Source organism: Salarias fasciatus, chromosome 15 (assembly GCF_902148845.1).
Source record: "Salarias fasciatus chromosome 15, fSalaFa1.1, whole genome shotgun sequence".
NCBI classification, from domain to species: Eukaryota; Metazoa; Chordata; class Actinopteri; order Blenniiformes; family Blenniidae; genus Salarias; species Salarias fasciatus.
The window spans coordinates 7,058,133-7,078,593 of NC_043759.1; the positions used below are offsets into that span (position 1 = coordinate 7,058,133).

The window sequence follows — 20,461 nt, forward strand, 5'->3', positions numbered from 1 at the left end:
GGATCCTCTGCTCTTGGTCTTGACCCTGCCTCGGCCCCTTAAAGCCATGGTCTTGCCATGCTCTGGTCTTGATCTTGCTTTTGTGTTGGAATGTGCTAGTCTTGGTCTGGGTTTGGATCTTGGGATGCTCTGGTGTTGGTCTTGGGACACTCTGGTCTTGGTCTTGGTTTGATTTTGGGATGCGTTGGTCTGACTTGGTCTTGACTCAGTCTCTGCTCTTTAAAGTCTTGGGATGTTCTCGGTCTCAGGTTAGGTGGTCTTAACAACAACACCGCAGTTTAATTTCTTTTTTTTTTTGTTTTTTTTTTTTTTGACAGAAAGTAAACGTCCAATGTGTTGATTCAGCGTCAATGCGCTCTTATTGTGAAGGCGGACAGAGAAATGGCGGTACTTCCGGTTTGTGTCGGGCGCTTCACTGCTGGAGGATCAGCAACGGCCACATTACAGCCGCTAAGCTGCTGTAGACAACCCGAGGAGCGCCTCTGTCATCTGAGGAGGATCATGGAATAAACATGGCCCACAATAGGAGCTTTTTCTTTGAAGGTAAGCCGTGACACTGCGCTCCGCTGCTCCGGCGGGCCGACGGCCCCCGTGCCCGCCCGCAGCGTCCCGAGCCCGGCCAGCAGCGGCGGATTTTCCGCTCCTTAATTACGTGTTGACTGGCTAACGGTAGCTAGCCTCACGTAGCTGCTACATCCCCAGGCTGGGGTGAACTGTGGTGCCAGGGGTGAAGCTGCATCCATCGGGCCTGGAGTTAAAGCCTCCCCCGCCTCGGTTTAGCTCGGCCTGATCCGGTTGAGTTCGGTTCGCCTCCGTTTGGCTCGTTTTTGTGGCTTTTTGTTCCTTGAAGCCAGAAGTTAGCCTTTAGCAGTGGCGCTAGCTGCTGCTTTTTCTTTTTTTTTTTTTTGGCTGTGTGGATCTGGAGACAGGCCTTCCTGTGTTTGCAGGATCTGTTAGCTTCCACAACACGTTTATACAACGCACAAAAAACACACAGTGTAGCTGCAATCGAAAAAAGACGCGTTTAAATGAAACACACACAGCCTCCAAATCCAGAACGCCAACATCCACAATGTTAGCTGGCTAGCAGGGATAGTAAACATAGCTTTGTATTATTGTTGTTGCTTGTTTAATAAAACCCATTCAGCCTCCTTTCTTGTCAGCACGTTGTGAAAAGGCTGATTTCATTCAATCTAACTCGTGAAATCGGTTTAATCCTGCCTTTCCTGGAGACAATGTGAAGCACAGCTGCACGATGAAGGCTATCAATAGTTATTTTTAGATGTTGCTGATCAATGACCTTCATAAAGACATTAAAACTCTAAAATAGAAATGTCAGTGATCCCTCAAAACCCTCTACAGTTGAAGGATTGTAACAGTCTTACCTCTCAGACAAATCTTAAATACTTAATGCATACCAATCTAATCTGAAGCAATCTGCTCCTGAGATAAATGTCAATGAATATATGGAGAAATATATTTTGTATTATCTTTCTTCATAACAACAATTCCCATGTCATCAGTAAACATGTCAACTGTGACACATCCTGCAATTCCTCAGATTATCTTCAATGAAGACAATGAAAGCTGCTTTATAACCATCTCTTAAAGCAGTTTGTGGTCTTCATGATGATTGATCCAAGACTGCTGTTGCTGATCAGTAACCCTCGACAGCTGAGTACCACCACCAGCACCTTTCACTTCCAAACTTTACTGATATTTCACCTCTCCTAATCAGATCCCAAACACGGCAAAGAGCGCCACATCACATCGCATGCCATTTCAAGCCAAAACATGAAAATCTGAAATCCATCTCAGCTCAGCTGCCACACACACAGATACATCCGCTCCTGAAAGCAGTCCCAAACAAATACCTGTTTTGACTTTTTTTTTTTTGGGGTCATTTTGGCTCAAAAATGCATAGCATAGTGAGTCTCAACCACCTTTTCTTCTGTTTGGAGTAGGGGTGTCAAACATGAGGCTCGTTGGCTAAAACTAGCCCGCAAGAGGCTCTAATTTGGCTTAACCCTTGAGTAAATTCTAATAATTTCCTGGAAAACAATTTTTTTTTTAAAGAGAGATTCCTTAACCATTGCGAACACAACTTTCAGAACTGAGCTAATGTTGCCATGAAAGCTGGTACTAGCTTTAGCCTCGAAGCCCTGCTGTTAGAGTGAGTTTGGGCCCACTCTATGGTGAATCTTCACTGGATGTGGCCCCTGTTCTAAAATGTGTTTGACACCCCAGAATTTGATGTAGGTTCATGTTTATTATCTGAATGGCTTCAGTAAAAAGTGTCATGTCATTGTGGTTCTGCAGCAGTTTTTCTCACGTGTAATGAATGATCATGATCAGTCTGAGGAGGTGTCGTTGATCAACAACCCTCAGTCACAAAGCAGAACCTGCCCCTCCTGGTCAATGGAGGACCTACCATGTGAAGTCTGCATGTTCTCCCAGTGCATGAGTGCATTGATTTTCTCCTCATTAGCTTCATTGTTGATTCCAAAATGTGTTGTTTTGTGTCTCCGTGCTAGCTCCGTAATGGACTGGCAGCCTGCAGTCAGGCTGCACTTTGCTGTTTGCCCTCTGTTCACTGGGAGATAATTCAACCCTCAGACCGAGCGGGGATCGTTTGGTGGGCGGATGCTTTTTGAATGCGTGAATGATTGCAGCCGGGCTGAGCCCAGTTGTTCATTGTGGGAGTGTTCCATTTGCCATTCGATGCAGAAATTCGTCGGTGTATTTCGGCCAAATTTACTTAATGATCCTGAAGCTGCTACATTCAAATCATTTAGATGTCGCGATGAGCCGCGTTGTCATGAAATCTCCCTGTGTCTACATGCCAGTGTGACTGAAGTATTTTTTTCCTCTTAATGATGCTTTTTTTTTTTTTTGTTAAATTTGCTCATTCAGGTGCAACTTGAAGATAAGGGAACCGAAGGGGAAGTGTGCAGACCATGAAGGCTGTGATTGGTCCTCTCTACTACATCATGAGATGATTTAAGAAACTGCCAAGGGGTGCCTTTCGCGACGTATTTGTTTATTCCAAAAATATAAACTCAAACGTTAGTTGACTTTTAACTGCCTCACGATGCATATCTTTACATCCTTTCGCGTGAGCTCCACAGGAAGTCCACTGCACACACGAGTGGCTGGGTGCCGTTAGTTTTCGGGATTGCAGTGGAGGCTCTCCATCAGCAGCTGAACTGTTGGCATGGCGTGCGACAGAGATCGACGCTAATGTGCAGAGCAGGAAATGCGTCGTTATGCCCGAGTTAATGAGTGTGCCTCAGCTCAGCTGGAATCTGAATGTCGCCCTCGGTGTAATTCGAAGCGTCTGTTGTGATTGGTGAAGGTGGGAAACTGGAGCGAAATGTGAGGTTTTGCAGAGCGTGGGGCCGACTGCGGCGACCAGCCCGGACGAGACGGAAACCGCCTCCATTGGATTAGAACTGAAAACGAGCCAGGGCAGAACAGCTCCGGGAGTGTGATCCAATACGTGTTCCTAAAATTTAGAAGATGATTTGTCATGTCTTTTTGAAAGAGAGAAACCAGAGGATTGGGTTTGGAACGGCCAGCTCCCCTCAGCGTCCACAGCGTGTTTTCATTGCCTGTTAATCCACTGCTGCAGCTGCACACGCTGGGCACGAGCGTCATGAGGCAGGACGGGAGGAAAACAGACCTAGACCTACTTTCCCGTGGCTGAACGGAGAGGTTTTTCACCACATGCGTGAACCGAAGGGAGCTGCCTCTTGCAGGATGCTGGTTGAAGGACTGTTTACCTGCTGGGCCTGCAGCCAGGCGCTCAGCCTGTGTGATCATGACTGGGAGCTTCGCGACGCCGCCGGCCTCAGCCCGGCCAGAAATATACTGTTTTTATTCGCTATCAGAACTGTTTTCCCCCCCCATCTTTCGTTCCCACGTCTGATTTCTCTGCCGCCGACTGTTGGTTTGAAAGAGATTCAGTAGATTTTTGGAAGCGAAGCAGAAACAGAGGAGCAACCGGCTGCAGGTGGATTTGTGTTCGTCATTTGTGGTTTTGTGACTCGGCGTTGCATGTGAGACGAGTGTTTGGGGCCATTTTCTTTTAAGCCCACGAAGAGGAAAAGGCAACAGAGTGGCACAAGGTTGCTTTCAAATGGACGGAAGATTGTTTAAAAAAAAAAAAAAAACTGGAAGAGAAATGCGGAAGAGGAGCATGTAGAGTCATGAAATATTGATTAAAATGATTGTTTTATCTTAGAAGTCTGCGTTCAGAACTCAGGATTCTGACCTTAAGTAAACAGGTTATGAAGAACATCCTGAACTCCAAAAGCAACTCTGCTGCTGCCTTTCAGTTGTTTTAGAACCTATAAATCAAAACCTGGATAAACGTTACTTCCTCAGGAAAAAGCCGTGTATCAAAAACAATCTTTTCCCTCATGGCGACAACAGGCCTCTATAGACTGTGTTACTTTATGTCTGAGGTGTAGATACTTTAAATCAGGCACAATGTTGAGCAAATGTATCTTCATTGTGATGTTCAGATGCAAGAAACCGATTGAAATAAGTGTTTCTGTGCTCTTAAAACTCAACGACAGAGTTTTAAGAACGCATTTAATAGTGATTATTTTTCTAAATTTGTGGGATTTTCAAATCTATTTACAGCCCTGATTTTTTTTTTTCCCCCTTTACATGATGGCTACAGAGCAGACATCTGAGGCGTCGCTCCATTTACACTTTTGAAAGTGAAAAAGGAGAACTTTTGTTGTGTTTTTGAGCGGTAATGTTTAGATTCTGTACAAATATGGAGTAAAATGCAACTTTTCTGAAATGATAGGACTGTGCTGCTTTGACTGTGAAATAACCAACATTAGTCTACCTTAAAGATAATTGTCCTTCAGTAGTATCATGGTTTTACTTTAAATTAGCCATTTTATCCCCGGTCTTAACGCTGGTTTTGTTTACTCTGCAAGGAAATGGACTGATCCTCCGTAAAGACCAGCTATCAGCTGGCGGAAAGGAGCCGACTTCATTATGTGACTCTGATTGGCTTTTTCTCCTGTGCTGTTTGGTCACCGCTGGCGCAGCGCAGGGTAATTCTGCCAGACAGAATGATTGAGGCCATTATATTTCCGTAGTGAGGGGAGGCTGGGGAAAGGAAAAAAAAACAAAACAAAACAAAGTTTGGAGATAATAGGTATTTTATCATCCGACGCTTCAGGGGGCGTCGTTATGCACATGAATGCATCGGCAGGCTTTAATCAATCCACACATGGAGCTGAACGCAGACTCCTGAGAGGGCCAAACACAAGGAAAGATGCCAGAAGTCTAACAAATCCAAATTAAAAAAAAAAAAACAAAAGAATAAAAAAGAAGTTCTGGATGCAGCATCAGAAGCAGCTCTGCTCCTGAAACAGGCCGCCGCTTCAGTTGTCCATGTTGGCGTTTCAGAAAAGCTGTTTTCCTCCAGCTACATGCAAACGGAGTCGGAGCATTTCAGAAGAGTTGTGTTTTCCACATGGAGGTGGAGTCAGAGTGTTTTCAAATAGTGGCACTTTCCCCCCGTTTCTATGGAGACGGAGTGAGAGCCAGCTACAGAAAGATGAGTTTTTCAACCACAGATTAGAAACAATTTCAAAACATTGAAACCTGATTCTCTCCCAGAACTTTTTATTTTCTCTGACGATCTGAAGCAATGTGCTGAAACGTTTTGCTCGCCTACTCTCACGTCACAAATCATTGGTCGGATTACGTTAATTTCCAGCCGGATATTGGCGTTAACCAGACACCACCTCACTTTGCCACTGGCCGTGAAGTCGGCTTGTTGCATTGAGTGTTCCTGTGGTGGTGTTTTCTCTGCTCATATCCTGCAGCTGAAATGTTTAACGGGTCATTTCAGCCCTGTGTGTGTTTGTGTTTATGTGCACTGACACCAGTCTGGTTTATTATCCAATTCAAGCCCTGGATAGATCAGAGACCAGGCCAGATGGAGGGTACAAGAACAACTGGAGCTTCTCTCTCTCTGATGACAGTGAAGAGGAGAGGAGACATGAGTAAGCACTTCTCCAGCCCTCCTTCTGAGCACTGCCTCTCTCTCCCTCCCTCTCTCTCTCTCTCTCTCTCTCTCTCTCTCTCTCTCTCTCTGACCACACACACAGCACACAGATCTCCGTAAACACTTCCGCACATCAAACTAGTGCTGTGTGCAAATACAAACCACAATGCAGACCAAAATATTTTATATGCCTTCTTACATTCAGTGCTTGTAGTTTATGTAGCGATGAATTAGTGAAATGAATTCAGACCAACGTTAACAACTAAATGACAAATAATGAGTTCAGGTGGAAAAAGCAGCACATTTAAGGAGATGAAGTTGAACAGATAACGTTCATTAGTGGTTGTAAATCATGGTCCAGCACCATTTACAGAAGACAAATAACAAACAGCTGTTTTGGATTCTTAAATTGATTCTATTTAGCTTTAAAATTATTTCCACATTTATGTATTGACCTATTTTTGTGTTTTTTTTCCTTTATGTAAATGTATTTCTATCATTCTGTGCACTTATTTTAATAAGCTGCACCAATATTACTGTCATGAATTAAAAATAAGACTACAAATATTTCATTAGCCACAATTTGAAGGAATTTTTTGCACAGAAAAGAGATGAAAACATTGAAATAATAATGTATTTCTTGCATTATGTTTTGTGTCTTACATCAGGAAATGAATGTTTTAAATCAGTTTAATTGATAGCGGTACTGGTACCGTGTGATAGATATTTAGAGCAGCAGAGTTTGCTCGATGTCTGTCATCAGTTCACCTGCTCAGCAGATCCTGGAATTCTTTTTCAACTTTTTTTTTCCATTCACATTTTTTGAACTGTGTTTTTGCTTTTACTGTTTTTTTCTGTCTTCAGTCACCTTTACTTTTCTCTTTTTCCTTGTATTCCATTAATTTCAATGCATTTTTTGCTTTTTTACTTTTGTTTTACAGTTTTTTTCCCCCAATTGGTTATTTAACCAATTTCAGATTTTATTTACTTTATTTAGTACTCTTTTTTTGTGTTTTTTTTTGTTTTGTTTTTTAGCACGTTACAGAAAAATACTTAATAAACAGCACTAGGCGCTTGCATTCATTTGCACATGTTCTAAACTGTTTAATGTTTTGCCCTCACCTTAAATTACTGAAAAATTGACACCTTCAGCCGTCTGATGCATCACGTCACGTGATGCTTCCTGCATGTTACCTTCTGCACCGGCTCGCTGAAAAACAACCCGAGTGAAACGCAGTAAAAACTGAGCGGAGTTTTCTCTCCCTGTCTCAGTTCAGGCGTGTTGAGCGTGGACGAGATGGACCGGCAGCCGTCCGCCTCCACCGAGGAGAAAAAGGTAGATACGTTTCTCTTCGTTCACCTCCCAGCATGGCTGCATGATGATAAAACGAGTCAGGCCAACTCACGTCTCGGAAAAGTGTTAAATCAAAAATATCATAAATCCGTCAAACTGCCTTTGCTAAGATTTGTTGGTTTTTCAGACTCTGTAGTTCACGGTTTTGACCACCAGAGGCCACTGAATCCCACAGACTGGCCCTGAGGTTTGCGCAGCGTGTTGCTGCTGCTTCAGATTATCCCTCTGCTTTGTTTTTCTCGTCTCCAGTCCCCTTCGCTGAGGCACTTCACCTCCTCCGATCCCCTGAGAACGTACGAAAACCGGTCCAATAATCACATGAGGCCTCTCAACAAGCTGGCGCCCAAACGGCTCAGGTACGCGTTCTTTATTTACAGATTTATCCGAAACAGAAATATGATTCAGAAAAGGAGAAAACGGTTGTTTTCACATGGCGCAGGATTGAACGTCCTGCTTTGTTTACAAATTATTTCAAATATGTTGTTCGTTATAGACACAATAATCCGATTAGATCTAGAGCGATGTTCAAGTTGAATTCAGTTTTTTGCAGTTGTCTAAACGCCTATCTCAACAATTTTAAAAGGAGAAACATCAGATTTGCTCAAGTATTTCAATATATTTTCCACATATCTTATTATTGTTCATGTAGATGAAAATCTCCCCACCAAAAAGAGGAAAAGAACTAATTCAGATATTTCATTTTAAATGGATGTTTGATTTTATGACATAAAAAAGAAACAAACTATTGTATTCAACATTTCAGTGAAACCCTTTTTATGTACAATTTGTGCATTTCTGAAAGGTCACTGGATGCTTCTCTGCAGAAGGGTACATCTGCGCACCGTGCACTAATTCACAATTTACAAAGATCAGCATACTTATAATATTATTATAGTATTTAAATATTAACACTTTCTTTTCAGCTGATCTCAGTCGTGGTTTGATTTCTGTCCAGTAACTAAATGAAGTCCACTTACAGTTTGATAAACTTAAAAGCTTGATTAATATGATAAACTGTGATCATCACAGACGTTTCTTTATATCATGGACGTAAACCTGGCATTTGATTTAGATACTCTTAAAGCTGAAGAGAAATTGTGATGAATAAAGTTCTGTGGCAATAAAATACATATATTGAAAAAAAAATAGTAAATATTTCTTGTGTAGTTTGGCAGTCTTCAGTTTTGTGCTACAAAAAACTCCCAGATTCTTCACAAACTGTCCAGGTGCATTCTGGGTGGGATGGGGGTCAGGCTCACTGTCAGGGTTCATCACTGGTGCTGTGGTCTTAGATGTGGCCCCACAGCCAGTACGTTTGCATGCAGGCAGTCACCCTTTTTTAACCGGAATATTCGCAATAACCCGGCTGCGCACAACGATCGTTCAGTTCTTCTCTTTTACTGGGAAAAAGGTGCAAAGCATGAAGTGCAAATGCAGTCATGGCGTCATCTGTGCGCCGTGGTTTGAATGAGGATCTCCCTGATCATGTAAACAGGAGTAACTCTGTCTGTCTAAGCATTTAAACGTGTTATTCCAAATGTTTCAGAATATTGACCTTAACCCGAATATTGACTGCATGTGAACGTAGTGGTGTGAATCCTGGTTCTCGCAGGTTGTCAGGTTGAGGAGTTTCACAGCCTTCAGTGAAAATTCAAGCCATTTGTAGCCTGCTGACTTAGATGAAGTTTATTCCCGATTTCTATATCTCTGACATTTCTCAGTCTCTTGTTTTCATGAGACAGTTAAACTTGTAATTGAGTGTGACGAGTCCGCTCATAATGTTTCAGTAGTTTTCTGTCACCCCAGCGATCTGCTGCTCCGCCAGCTCATCCTGCCGTCTCCTCTGTTTCCCCGTGCAGCGAGGGCTCCCTCACTGTAGCCACGTCGTCCCCCATGCCCAACAGAACCAACTATTTCATCATCAGTCCCGCGCCTTCGCAAGGACTGGTGTTACAGGGACGCCACTTCCAGCACGCGCACGTGCCGTCGGCAGTAAAGAAGCCAGTCCAAAGGTAAGAAACGGGCTTTATCTTCAGTGAAGAGGGGGTTCCTCATGTGACCGCGGGACGGCTGCGGCCGCATTCCACTCCTTTTTCCTCAACACACGGGGCGGTCTACGTGGACCGCTGATTCCCAGCCGTTACCTGTACCAACTGGCCCATCAGCCCAGTCAGGGCGGAGCTTCCTGAAGGATGCTGAAGTCAGGCGCGTTCAAGCTGGAGGGCGAAATGAATAAAGATGCTGATTACTGCTGCTTTTCACTTTAAACTGAGGATGAACAGATGGGAAGATCTGTCTTGTTGAGGGCTGCAGGGTGTCGGAGCCAATCCCAGGCAGGATCCATCCTGTGACCAGTGTTTGTCCATTACAGGACAAACGGAGACAGACGAACACACACACACACACACACACACACACACACACACACACACACACACACACACACACACACACACACACACACACACACACACACCAGTCGGTTTGAAGAAACTTGAGTGCTTCTTTGTTTTTTCCCCACAGAAGTGAATTCTCGCCCACTCAACAAGCGGTAGAAGTGGACAGCATCGTCCTCACCTGTCCAGAGATCCCAGGTACCACCACTCCACTTCTAATCTTACTTACAGTTAAATGTTCTTTTGATTTAGCTCATACGTTCTATTTAAATTCAAGTAACGAATTTGAATTTTTTTATTAAATGTTTTTTAAGTGTGATTTTATTTTAATTTTTTTAATTCAGATTTTTTTTCTCAACACAGATTTTATTTAGCAGTTTTCCTGTTAATTTTTCAACGTTCAAAGATGTAAAAAAAAAAAATTTATTGAATTTTTATCTTCATTATTAGGATTAATTGATTTTACTAAAAAAAGTCTGATATATTCTAATAACCTTTTTTAAAAAAAATTGAGTAGTTTTAATTAATTTGACGTAACGTTTTGTTTGAATTCCATTTCAGTGTTATCATTTCATTTTACCTCATGAAGCTCTGAATATAAATGCCCTAGCAGCAGTTTGCCTGTGTCTTCGGTCTGAAGCGGTTTAAAGGCAGAGACAGTGGCGGCAGCGGTGGTGTGGAGCGGAGCGGCTGATTACAGGGTGAACACATGTCGATGGGCACACTGTGTTCATGTAGGGATGCAGATCTGCTGCTGCTGGAGGTGCAGCAGGAGGCATGCAGGCTCACAAACCCAAACAACTCAAAGGTTATGAGGGCGAGCAGGGAGTATTTGCAAAGCAAAAAAGAAAAGGGCTGAGCAAGCTTGAAAACACAGAGCATGGCTGGAACAGCTTGTTCTCTCATGGGACGGTTTCATGATCTCTGAGTGGACCGTTAGCTATTAAGAGCTTGCATGTTTTTAAATACAGGAAGAAAAGATTTCTGTTTTTAAGTACTGATTTAACTTTTTAAGTGAACGTATTAAACTTCAGGTTCTCAAGTACATATAGTCATACATGTGTGCACATGTTGTAATAAATGTTATGTCCACATTTTAATCATTAGCACTGTTACAGATCGTGATTCAACTTGGCGCTGAAGTGAAATGAGAAAACTTCAAAGTTTTCTTTGGTTTTCTAATGAGGTTTTCTTGTTAGGTTTCAGTCAATAGCCAGTTTATTGGAAAATTCCCACAAGATTCAATTCAAACTTGGTGGCAGAACTGCAGCCTGTTAGCATGATGGTCCCTCTGCTGTGCTTCGCCAACCTGTTCAGTTGTTTGTCTTTTTTCTTTCACTTCTCTTCAGAAGGATCTTGTCTTTTCAAGGAATCCCTTCAAGTGAATTATTTACCGAGTAAACGAGCCACTTCGACTGAATTCTTTCCCGTTTTTTTCTGATGTCGTCCACACAGAAGACTCCCTGAACATAAAGCGCCGCTACCAGCAGAAGAAGAAGCCACTGGAGGGCTGCTGCAGTTTGCCAGCACAGGTCAAAGCAGTCGAGGTGAGTGAAGTCCGGAGGTTTGGACTCGGGAATCCTCTGGTTACAAGTTGTTGCCCATTTCCAGCACTTCTCAAGGTCAAAGCTGTCGGTGAAATGCAGTACTCATGGAGATTCTTTAGATTTTTTTCGGAGGTTTTCTGTTGTCACATAGTGACACCTAGAGGTTCCAGATGGTATGTATGTTTATCTTGGTGTAGAAGTCACATGGCGGTTTTCCTGCGCTCTCCCCCGGCAGCCCGTCCGTGCCAACGTCTGCCAGGCGCTGTGCGTGAAGTGCAACAAGCCGACGGACGAGGCCGGGAAGTGCCGGAGCTGCGTGGGCACGGCGGTGGTGCTGCCGCGCCAGCAGCAGGACTCGCTGTCGTCGCCGACGCCGCGGCCCCCCATCCGGGCGCAGCCCCCGCCGGGACCGAACGCCCCGCAGCAGAGCTTCTTCAAGCCCGCCACGCCGGCCAGGCCGCCCCCCCGCGGCGTGGCCTTCCCCATACGCATCACCAACATCAGGGGCGCCCTGCCGCCGCTCAACAGCCTGCCGCCCGCCGGGACGTCCAGCTGCTGCGGCGCCAAGGGGAGGAAGACGGCGGCGCAGCAGTGCGAGCTCAACGACCCCAGTGAGTCGCCACACAGTCCTTATGGCTCTCACTGCTTCCTGTTTGTCGAAAGAGACTCATTTTTATTACACTCTTTATTCAGGATGGTGCTTTGTAGCTAAAGATCAGTAATTCTGTAAATATTCTGGTAGAACTGTTGAAATCGACGTCTCCTCCCACGTCTCCCCTCAGTCGTCCTGTCCAGCGACGACGAGGAGGACGAGGACGCCGACAACGCCAGCACGGGAAGCGTCAACCGGCTGGACAGCGTCTCCCCCCGGCCCGCCGACTCCGCCCACTCGTCCCCGGCGCCCTCCGGGGGCCGGGTGGAGGCGGCGGTGAAGAGCGCCGGGGGCGAGCAGCAGCAGCAGCATCAGCAGCTGCAGCCGCCGCCGCCGCCGCAGCAGCAGCAGGAGGAGCCGGAGGCCGTCTCCGAATTCTTTGAAGACATCAACATGAAGATCAGCATACCTCGAAGGGCCCGCATGAAGGATCAGGTGGGACGCCGGCGCCTCGCGCCCGCCTTCACTCGGCAGAGAACAGTCCGCTAACCGCTGACTCTTGTTCTTTGGTGAAGTTTGGGAACCAGCCTCCGGAGCAGTTCTCCCCGAAGCTGAAGAAACCCAAATACATGTCCAGCAAATGTGACAGCATCATCCTGGAGTGCCGGAGCGTCCGGGTGGGCACGCTGCGCCGGATGGTGACCAAGCCCGTCGTGGTCAGTCTGTCAAACTCCCTTCATTCGACCTCTGCAGTTTTTCTTTAATGTTGTCATGGAAACGACACAAAGTGTTCAGATTGAGTCTGTATTTCAACGAATTGAATCAGAAAATGATTACAATCCCGCAAAACTGGACATTTCTAAAAATGCAAATTTAACTTTTTTCTTTTGTTTTGTCAGTTTTCCATCGACAACATCCAGCTAGAGACTGAAGGTATGAATGGACCATCTAACACTCGATATGACTGAATTCACGAGGAAAGTCGGTGTAAAGTGGTGTTGAAGCTGAACGCTGTGTTTTTTTCCCCCCTCAGGTCCAGACAAGGACAGTGTGGAGAAGGTCTGTCTTCAGGCGTCGGAGCTCATCAGCTGCGAGTGGTGCAGCGTCCGGAAGCTTCCCGTCTTGTTCTTCCAGACGACGCCGGCCGAGTGCCTCCGCCTGCGCACGCAGCTCAACATGTCCAAAGAGAAGGGAGGCCAGTGGTACGACTGCGTCGGAGACCGTGAGTACAGATCACTGCTGCCGTGGTTTCACTTCACGATGAACAGTGTCTTTCGTTAGTGGTTATTTCGTCAAGAGATTTTTGAAGTTACACGAGATGCATAATAACTGCTGCCCACATCCACCACTAATGCTCTTATTTAGTCGTCTTTATTTTAAAATGTTGATGTTTAAGGACATTTCGTTACACATATATTGAGCCATCCAATTAGGCTATCTGGTTACTGTCTATCTTTGCCGTTTAGCTAAGCTATCAATTCAGTCAAGGCTAGCGATTTAAATCGGACACTGCGGCTCCTTCCCGCAGAGTCGGATGAGAAGTACATCGTCCTGATCTTCGAGAACGGCCTGGCCATGAAGGAGCAGATGATCCTGGAGGACATCCTGACCGAGATCGGCAGGACCAACAACCTCAGCAGCTTCCCCGCCAAGCTGCAGTTTGACGAGGCCAACATCCGGCTGGTCAACTACAACAAGGCCACGGCGCAGAAGGAGGAGAAGGTGAGAGACTTTGTCTCGGTCAGCAGCCTCATCCTGAGAGCTGGAGCCCGATTGGGCTGTAGGTTTGCCGTTTCATGGCTCCATGACCGTCGATTTCTTCTCCCTGCAGGTGAAAGCGGCGCAGACTCCTCCCAGACTGACCCCGGTGAAGGTCACGCCCGTCACCATGCCGGTACGCACGCGGATGGCCACCCGCCAACAGGCCGTCAACTACTTTGAAGACGAGGACGAGGACATGACCGACCTCCAGCCCACTTTCTCGGGACCAATCGTGAAGTGAGTGGCGTCTGTTCACCGGTCCGCTCAGGAGGCCGTCGGCGCTCCTCTGCCAAGAAATCAGGAAAGAGAGGAACTTTGGGGCTTTGAATTTCTTTTAAATTGAGAGGCTGTGTGAAGTTATGATGGCGTGTTTCCAAGTGCAACCGGTGATAAACTTTTATGACATCTTCACACGACAACAATTGACTGGAAACGGTGTCGTGGTTTTGTTTCAGAACAGTTTGATGTTCAGACGACAGAGTATATTGATCACGGCCGCAGAATTTCCTGTTTCAGAAAGTTCAATCAGCACAACTCTCCTGTTCTCGGCAATGTTTTCAAGTGAAAACAAACTTTGCGTTGAATTTCCAATATCCGTTTACATGACAACGGTGCTTGGAGCCACTGAAAAGGCAACGTTTTCAAAATGGTTCCCAAGGTGGAAGTTGTTGGTTAATGCTCCAAGTCCGTGGAAATTGGGGGTGGACATTTTTGAAAGTACTCCTTTATGAAAAGAGGGGAAAGCATTATTTTTATAAATACTGTGTCTCCATGGCAACAAGGGGAAACGCAACTTTTTTTTAAAAGTGCTCCAGCTCCATCTCTGTGCTTTCAGTGCAGTAACAAACGGCTAACCAAGCATCCGTTTTTAAAATGTTGCCGTGTAAAATGTAAACCTTTCCTGAAAACAAAAAGCAGAGATGTTGCGTTGACGCTGGAAACTTTGCCGTGTTGGCGGCGCCTCAGTCGCCGTCGTCACAGTAATCACGCTAACCGCTAACCCGCTCCCGTGTGCCTCAGGTTGATGGTGTACCCTCCTCCCCCCGCCAAAGGTGGTATATCAGTCACCAACGAAGACCTCCACTGCCTTAACGATGGGGAATTCCTCAACGACGTTATCATAGACTTTTATTTAAAGTGAGTGTCCCACAATGCATTGCATCCACAGAAACCCGCGGCTCCGATCTCCAAAATGTTTCCTCTTCTCGTGTTTCAGATATTTAGTTTTAGAAAAATTAAAAAAAGAAGACGCACAAAGAATCCACATCTTCAGCTCCTTCTTCTACAAGAGGCTGAACCAGCGCGAGCGCCGGACCGTCCCGGACACCACCAACCTTCCGTGAGTGTCCAGCGGCGAGGCGCCCGGCTCGGACCGCCGGCGGCTTCGCGGCCTCGGCCTCACCCCGTGTGTGTGTTTGTGCTCGGCAGGATCCAGAAGAGGAAGCACAACAGGGTAAAGACGTGGACCCGGCACGTCGATCTCTTCCAGAAGGACTTCATCTTTGTTCCCATCAACGAGTCGTGAGTGATGGATCCCTTCTCCACATCTCCTCCTCACATTTCCAGAGTCTTTCCTCTGATTTTGGTTTGACTCCTCGTCTCTCTTCTCTCCTCAGGGCTCACTGGTACTTGGCAGTGATCTGCTTCCCGGGCCTGGAGGGTCCGGTGTTCGAGCAGAACCCGCTGTACCACGGTGCGATTCCCACGCCCGCTCCGTCCGCCGAACTCCAGTCGGACGAGGCCATCCCGGAGCACTGCCGCCCCCTGTCCCCGGACAGAGACGGCCTGGACAGCCCCACGGGGCCCCCGTCCCCCGAAGCCCCTGAGGGCTCCTCAGACACTAACGCCAGCGGAGACCCTCCGGCTGAACCACCGGCCTTCAAGGACGCGGGGGCAGAGCGGTCGACCACGTCTGGGAACGCCCAGCCAGACAGCGAGCAGCAGTACACTAGTGAGTGGACGCTCCAGTAGAGTAGTCCGGTCTTTACTCGGATCGACATTGAGATTCCTAACTGATGTAACTGAAAAACAAAACGTGGCTTATAGGTCAGAGTAATTCAGAGTAATCCCTGGTGGTAAACAAAGACTCGTGTGTTGTTTAGGCGAGCTGCAGAGAATCAGCCTGTGTTACGGCTCAAATAAAGAAGACGACGACACGTACACCTTCTCAGACGACCAAAGCTCCTGTCAGGTATTCACTCTCGTCCCAGGGCGTCGTTCTGAGGAGTCACGGCTGCGCCAGGGCTTCACGCTTCTTTTCGTGTGTTTGTGTGCGTGCCTGCAGGACGAGTGCAGTGACGACGGTGCTGAAGACGCCCTCAGCTCCGACCCCTCGGCCCTGGCGTCCAAACCGACCCTCTGCAGACAGTGAGTGGATGCAGTGCCGTGTGTGTGCCTGCAGGGGGAGCTGCAGCCCCGCTGGAGACACACTGTCTGACCTGTCTGTCTGTTTCAGGCCTTGTATTCTCATCATGGACTCCCTGCGGGGTCCGGCGCGATCCACCGTGGTGAAAACTCTGAGAGAGTGAGTGCTGCACCTGTAACACACACACACACACACACACACACACACGAACTGACTCAACCAAGGTGAATGCATCCATTTGACCAAAGGCAGCTCGTCTGCAAAGCGAGTGTCGGCCACAAAGAAGAGCAGCCGGCCACCTTTGGACCCTCCAGCAATAAACTGCCGATAGCCGTTGAGGCCAAAGGGGACTTATTATTCATAACGCTGTGATGTAACTCAGGAGTGTTTCCAGGCTTTAACCTGAACACCGGTCCTGCTTCAGTCTCTACCAGGTTTCCCGAATCGCTCAGGTCCCGTTCACACAGCAACTTTTCAGTGTGTTGAACATCTTTCCGGCTCTGTCTCCGTGGAAACGGGGAAAAAATGCAGCTATTTGCAAATGCTATGACTCTGTTACCAAAAAATAAAATGACAGCACCCACTAGTGGTCCCACAGGAAAACTGCATTGTTTTCAGTGTTTCTGCCCTTTCCGTGTAAACTTGCATGGTTTCCAAAATGTTGCTGTGTTAACGGCAAAACTTTTCTAAAACGGAAACGCAGAAATGATGCGTTTCACCTGAAGTGTTGTCATGGAGACGAGGCTTCAGTTTCTGTACGTCCTCGATGAACCTCAGCAGGCAGGTCCTGCTTTCAGGCTGTGTCAGTTGTGTTTATCAGCCCTGATGGTTCCGGAGCGACTCGTTTCAGCTCCCGTTGTCAGTGGAGACGAGCGGCGGGCGGCTTCCTGCCCTCATGTGTGCGTTTGCCTCAGGTACCTGGAGGTGGAGTGGGAGGTCCGCAAAGGAATCCAGCGCAGCTTCGGGAAGGACGTGATGAGGGGCTCCAGCCCTCGAGTCCCTCAGCAGGACAACTTCAGCGACTGTGGAGTTTACATCCTGCAGTACGTGGAGAGCTTCTTCGAGGTGAGGAAACATCCCAGGGGAGTGAGATGAGGGAGTGACTAGGGGAGCGAGTGGGAGTGTGGCGAGGAGTGAGATGGAAAGTGACTAGAGGACTGAGGGGGCGTGACGAGATGGAGAGTGACACGAGGAGTGGTGGGAAAGAGGGGAGTGAATTAGAGGAGTAATTGGGGGATGTGATGCGAGGAGTGAGATGGGGAGTGACGCAAGGAGTGAGATGGAGAGTGACCAGGGGAATGAGGGGGGACAACTAGGGGAGTGATGCAAGGAGTGAGATGGAGAGTGACTAGATGAGTGAGGGCGAGTGACACGAGGAGTGGGGGGGAAAGAGGGGAGTGACTTGAGTTAGTGGAGTGAATTGGGAGTAGCTCAGGAAGTGAGATGGAGGGAATTAGAGGACTGAGAGGGGTAGTGAGATGGGGGTGAATAGAGGAGTGAGATGGAGTGAATAGAGGAGTGAGAGGGAGTGACGAGATGGAGAGTGACACGAGGAGTGGTGGGAAAGAAGTGAATAGAGGAGTAATTGGGGGACGTGATGGGAGTGACGCGAGGAGTGAGATGGAGAGTGACCCGGGGAATGAGGGGGGACAACTAGGGGAGTGATGCAAGGAGTGAGATGGAGAGTGACTAGATGAGTGAGGGCGAGTGACACGAGGAGTGGGGGGGAAAGAGAGGGGAGTGACTTGAGTAAGAATGGAGTGAATTAGAGGAGTAGCTAAGGGAGTGAGATGGGTGAATTAGAGGAATGAGGGGGGAGTGAGATGGGAGTGAATAGAGGAGTGAGAGGGGAAAGTACTGTGTGGTAGATCAGGCAGAATTGAAGGAGTGAGCGGTGAATGGGTGGAGGATCGAGAAGTGAAGCTGGCTGAATCGCCCCGCTGCTCCCGCAGAGCCCCATCAGGAGCTTCCAGCTGCCCCTCAACCTGTCGGAGTGGTTTCCCCAGCAGAGGATGAAGACGAAGCGCGAGGAGATCCGGGAGCTGATCCTGAAGCTGCAGGAGCAGCAGCAGCTGGACAAGAAGGAGCCGGAGGAGGAGGAGGCGCCGCCGGGCTCCCCGGAGGAGCCCGAGATCGAGGAGACGTCCGGGTCCACGGGCGGACCGCCGGGGTTCCCCGTGGGCACCTGAGACCCCGTCCTCCGGTCCTCCCCCCCCCCACTTCACTCCGGGCCGCACCGCTTGCCGCCGGCCTCCCTCTCGGACATCAGACCTTTAAAATTTCTATGGATTCACTGTAAATAGATGCCGGAGTTTTCCCGCTGCCTTTGTAATTTACCGTTTTCTGACTCATCCATGGAGTGGCCCGTTAACTTATGTTTTCATAGATGTTCTCTCCGGGGAGAACCGTGCAGAAGATACTGTCTCGCTCTTGCTTCATTATTTTTCAAGCTTTCCACTCATGTAGAGGAAGACAAAAAAAAAAACAAAGTTTAACGATGATAATAATAATAAGACAAGAAGAAAAACAGACGAGAGAGCAGTTATCTTTCTTTCTTTTCTTTTCTTTTTTTTTTTTTTTTTTTTTTAAAGGTAATGCTCTACAGATCCGGAGGAAAAACGGTCGGATCATGAGTCACATACGTAGTTCAGTGCTTGTTGTGTCTCTTCGATGTGGAGTGGATCAACTTTCAACAATAAAAGCAACGTGAAATGCAAGAGCACCTCCTCAGCCTCCGCTCCTCTTTCATATTCTCATTCATGCTCCTTGCATAATTAAGGCACTTTTCGTTCGGCTCCTGATGCTTTCTCCTTCCCTCATTTGCTGACAGGAGACATTTACTCTGGGGGTGCACGATGTTCTTCTCCTCATATCTCCAGAAAAGCTGTGGAGGCTTCAGGTGATGGAGACTAGATTTCAATGTTTTAAATTGGAAACTATTTGTGTTTTCCAGGATCCGTTTCCATGACAACGGTGCTCGGAACCACTGAAAACGCAACTTTTTGAAAATGATCCAGCTGTGTCTTTCTGAAAATGTGGGGGGTAGTGTTCATCTTTTCAAAAATGCTGACTCCTCTGTGGATACCAGTGTGAAAAACTCCGCCGCAGGGGAAACGTGGGAAAACACAGCTTTTTCAAAACTCTCCGACGAATCATCGTTTTTAGCATTTCTGCTGTTTTCATGGAAACGGATGTCATTTTTAAAACACTGGCATGTAAATGCGCAACTTTCCTTGAGAAAAAGTTGGATTGTCATGTGCAGTGTGTTAACGGGGCCTGAATTTGGACCTGAACATTGTTACTCTGCTGTTTGACCAGTCCGGCTGGGTCGGGTCCAGATGAAACTGGACCGTATACAGGTCGCACTTCCTGGTGAATGATTGTGGAGGTTTGAGGGCTCCTTGTGAGGCGGTGGCAGACAGATTAGCACCACTATTGTCGTCTTTGACATTATCCCCGCTAATCTGCGACCTTCCTGGAGCTCAGCGACGCTCAGCAGAGGAGGGGGGACAAGAAGAAGCTGTGTCTGAGCACTTTAAACCAGCCAAGAGTACACAACCATAAACTCCTCAGAGCGTCCTCTGCAGCCCAGTCAACATCCACAGTCTCATTGTGGGACGAAGACGGAGCTCTATCAAACATTTGTCCCTGAAACGATCATTCAATACAGCAATGATTCTCACTGGGGGCGTCCTGCAGGTTGAAGTTGGGCTGTGACGGGCTCATCCTACTCAGTTTCTTTAATAAAAGGTTTTTAATGTTCAGCTTTGGGATTCCTGAAAATAATGTACTGATAGATATTTCCATTAAAAAGTTACAAAAACAGTTTTTTTTTTCCCTTGAAGTTGGATTTCCAGTAAAGATCTGTTACCCAATGGCCTTAAACCACACTTTGTGCATGAGTGGGAGACCAACTTCAATAAAAGAGGCCACAGGTTATATAACGTGTGTGAGAGTATATGTAATGATATATTAAGCAATCGGTTTTTGTTGCATTTATTTATTTAATGATGTATTTATTTATTTTTTCCACGTTTCATCCTGTCTCTATATAAAAATATGTTTATCTATAAAATATCTGCATGCATTAAACAATGGTGCAAAAACCTCAATATTTACATAGATACTAGTTTAGCATTTTTTCAGGGGAAATGTTTGGTGAAGTCCCAATTTCTTCATATTTCTTCCAAACTAACACCAACATTAATGCCAGAGGGGAAATTCTTGAAACCGTTAACATTGTGAACAGAATAAAAATCTTTATTATGTAAATATCTGGATGCTTACTTAAGTGATATCTCCACGATCGAAGTACCCAACAAGTTTAGTTCAAAATATCCCACTTTTTTTTCTTGAACACTACTCTCCTCGTTTTATATTGAGAGAACAGCAAAGGCAGTTTATTTGTA

General features: G+C 46.7%; 1 protein-coding gene across 2 annotated transcripts; it reads left to right on the forward strand.

The window, feature by feature from the left end:
* Window positions 1–416: 416 nt before the first annotated feature.
* Window positions 417–18,565, forward strand: senp6a (SUMO specific peptidase 6a). Of its 2 annotated transcripts, XM_030109542.1 has the most exons (23): window positions 417–543; window positions 5,942–6,035; window positions 7,310–7,373; window positions 7,641–7,747; window positions 9,251–9,403; window positions 9,915–9,985; window positions 11,243–11,334; window positions 11,570–11,945; window positions 12,117–12,421; window positions 12,502–12,642; window positions 12,826–12,859; window positions 12,960–13,148; window positions 13,455–13,648; window positions 13,758–13,924; window positions 14,708–14,824; window positions 14,904–15,026; window positions 15,116–15,208; window positions 15,304–15,638; window positions 15,790–15,878; window positions 15,972–16,054; window positions 16,143–16,211; window positions 16,967–17,117; window positions 18,005–18,565. In XM_030109542.1, exons 1-23 carry the CDS (start codon window positions 513–515, stop codon window positions 18,239–18,241), a joined length of 3,315 nt encoding a protein of 1,104 aa, XP_029965402.1. In that variant the 5' UTR covers window positions 417–512; the 3' UTR covers window positions 18,242–18,565. The 2 variants fall into 2 exon arrangements, with proteins under 2 accessions (XP_029965402.1, XP_029965403.1); XM_030109543.1 differs by lacking the exon at window positions 5,942–6,035.
* The last annotated feature ends 1,896 nt before the right edge of the window (window positions 18,566–20,461 follow it).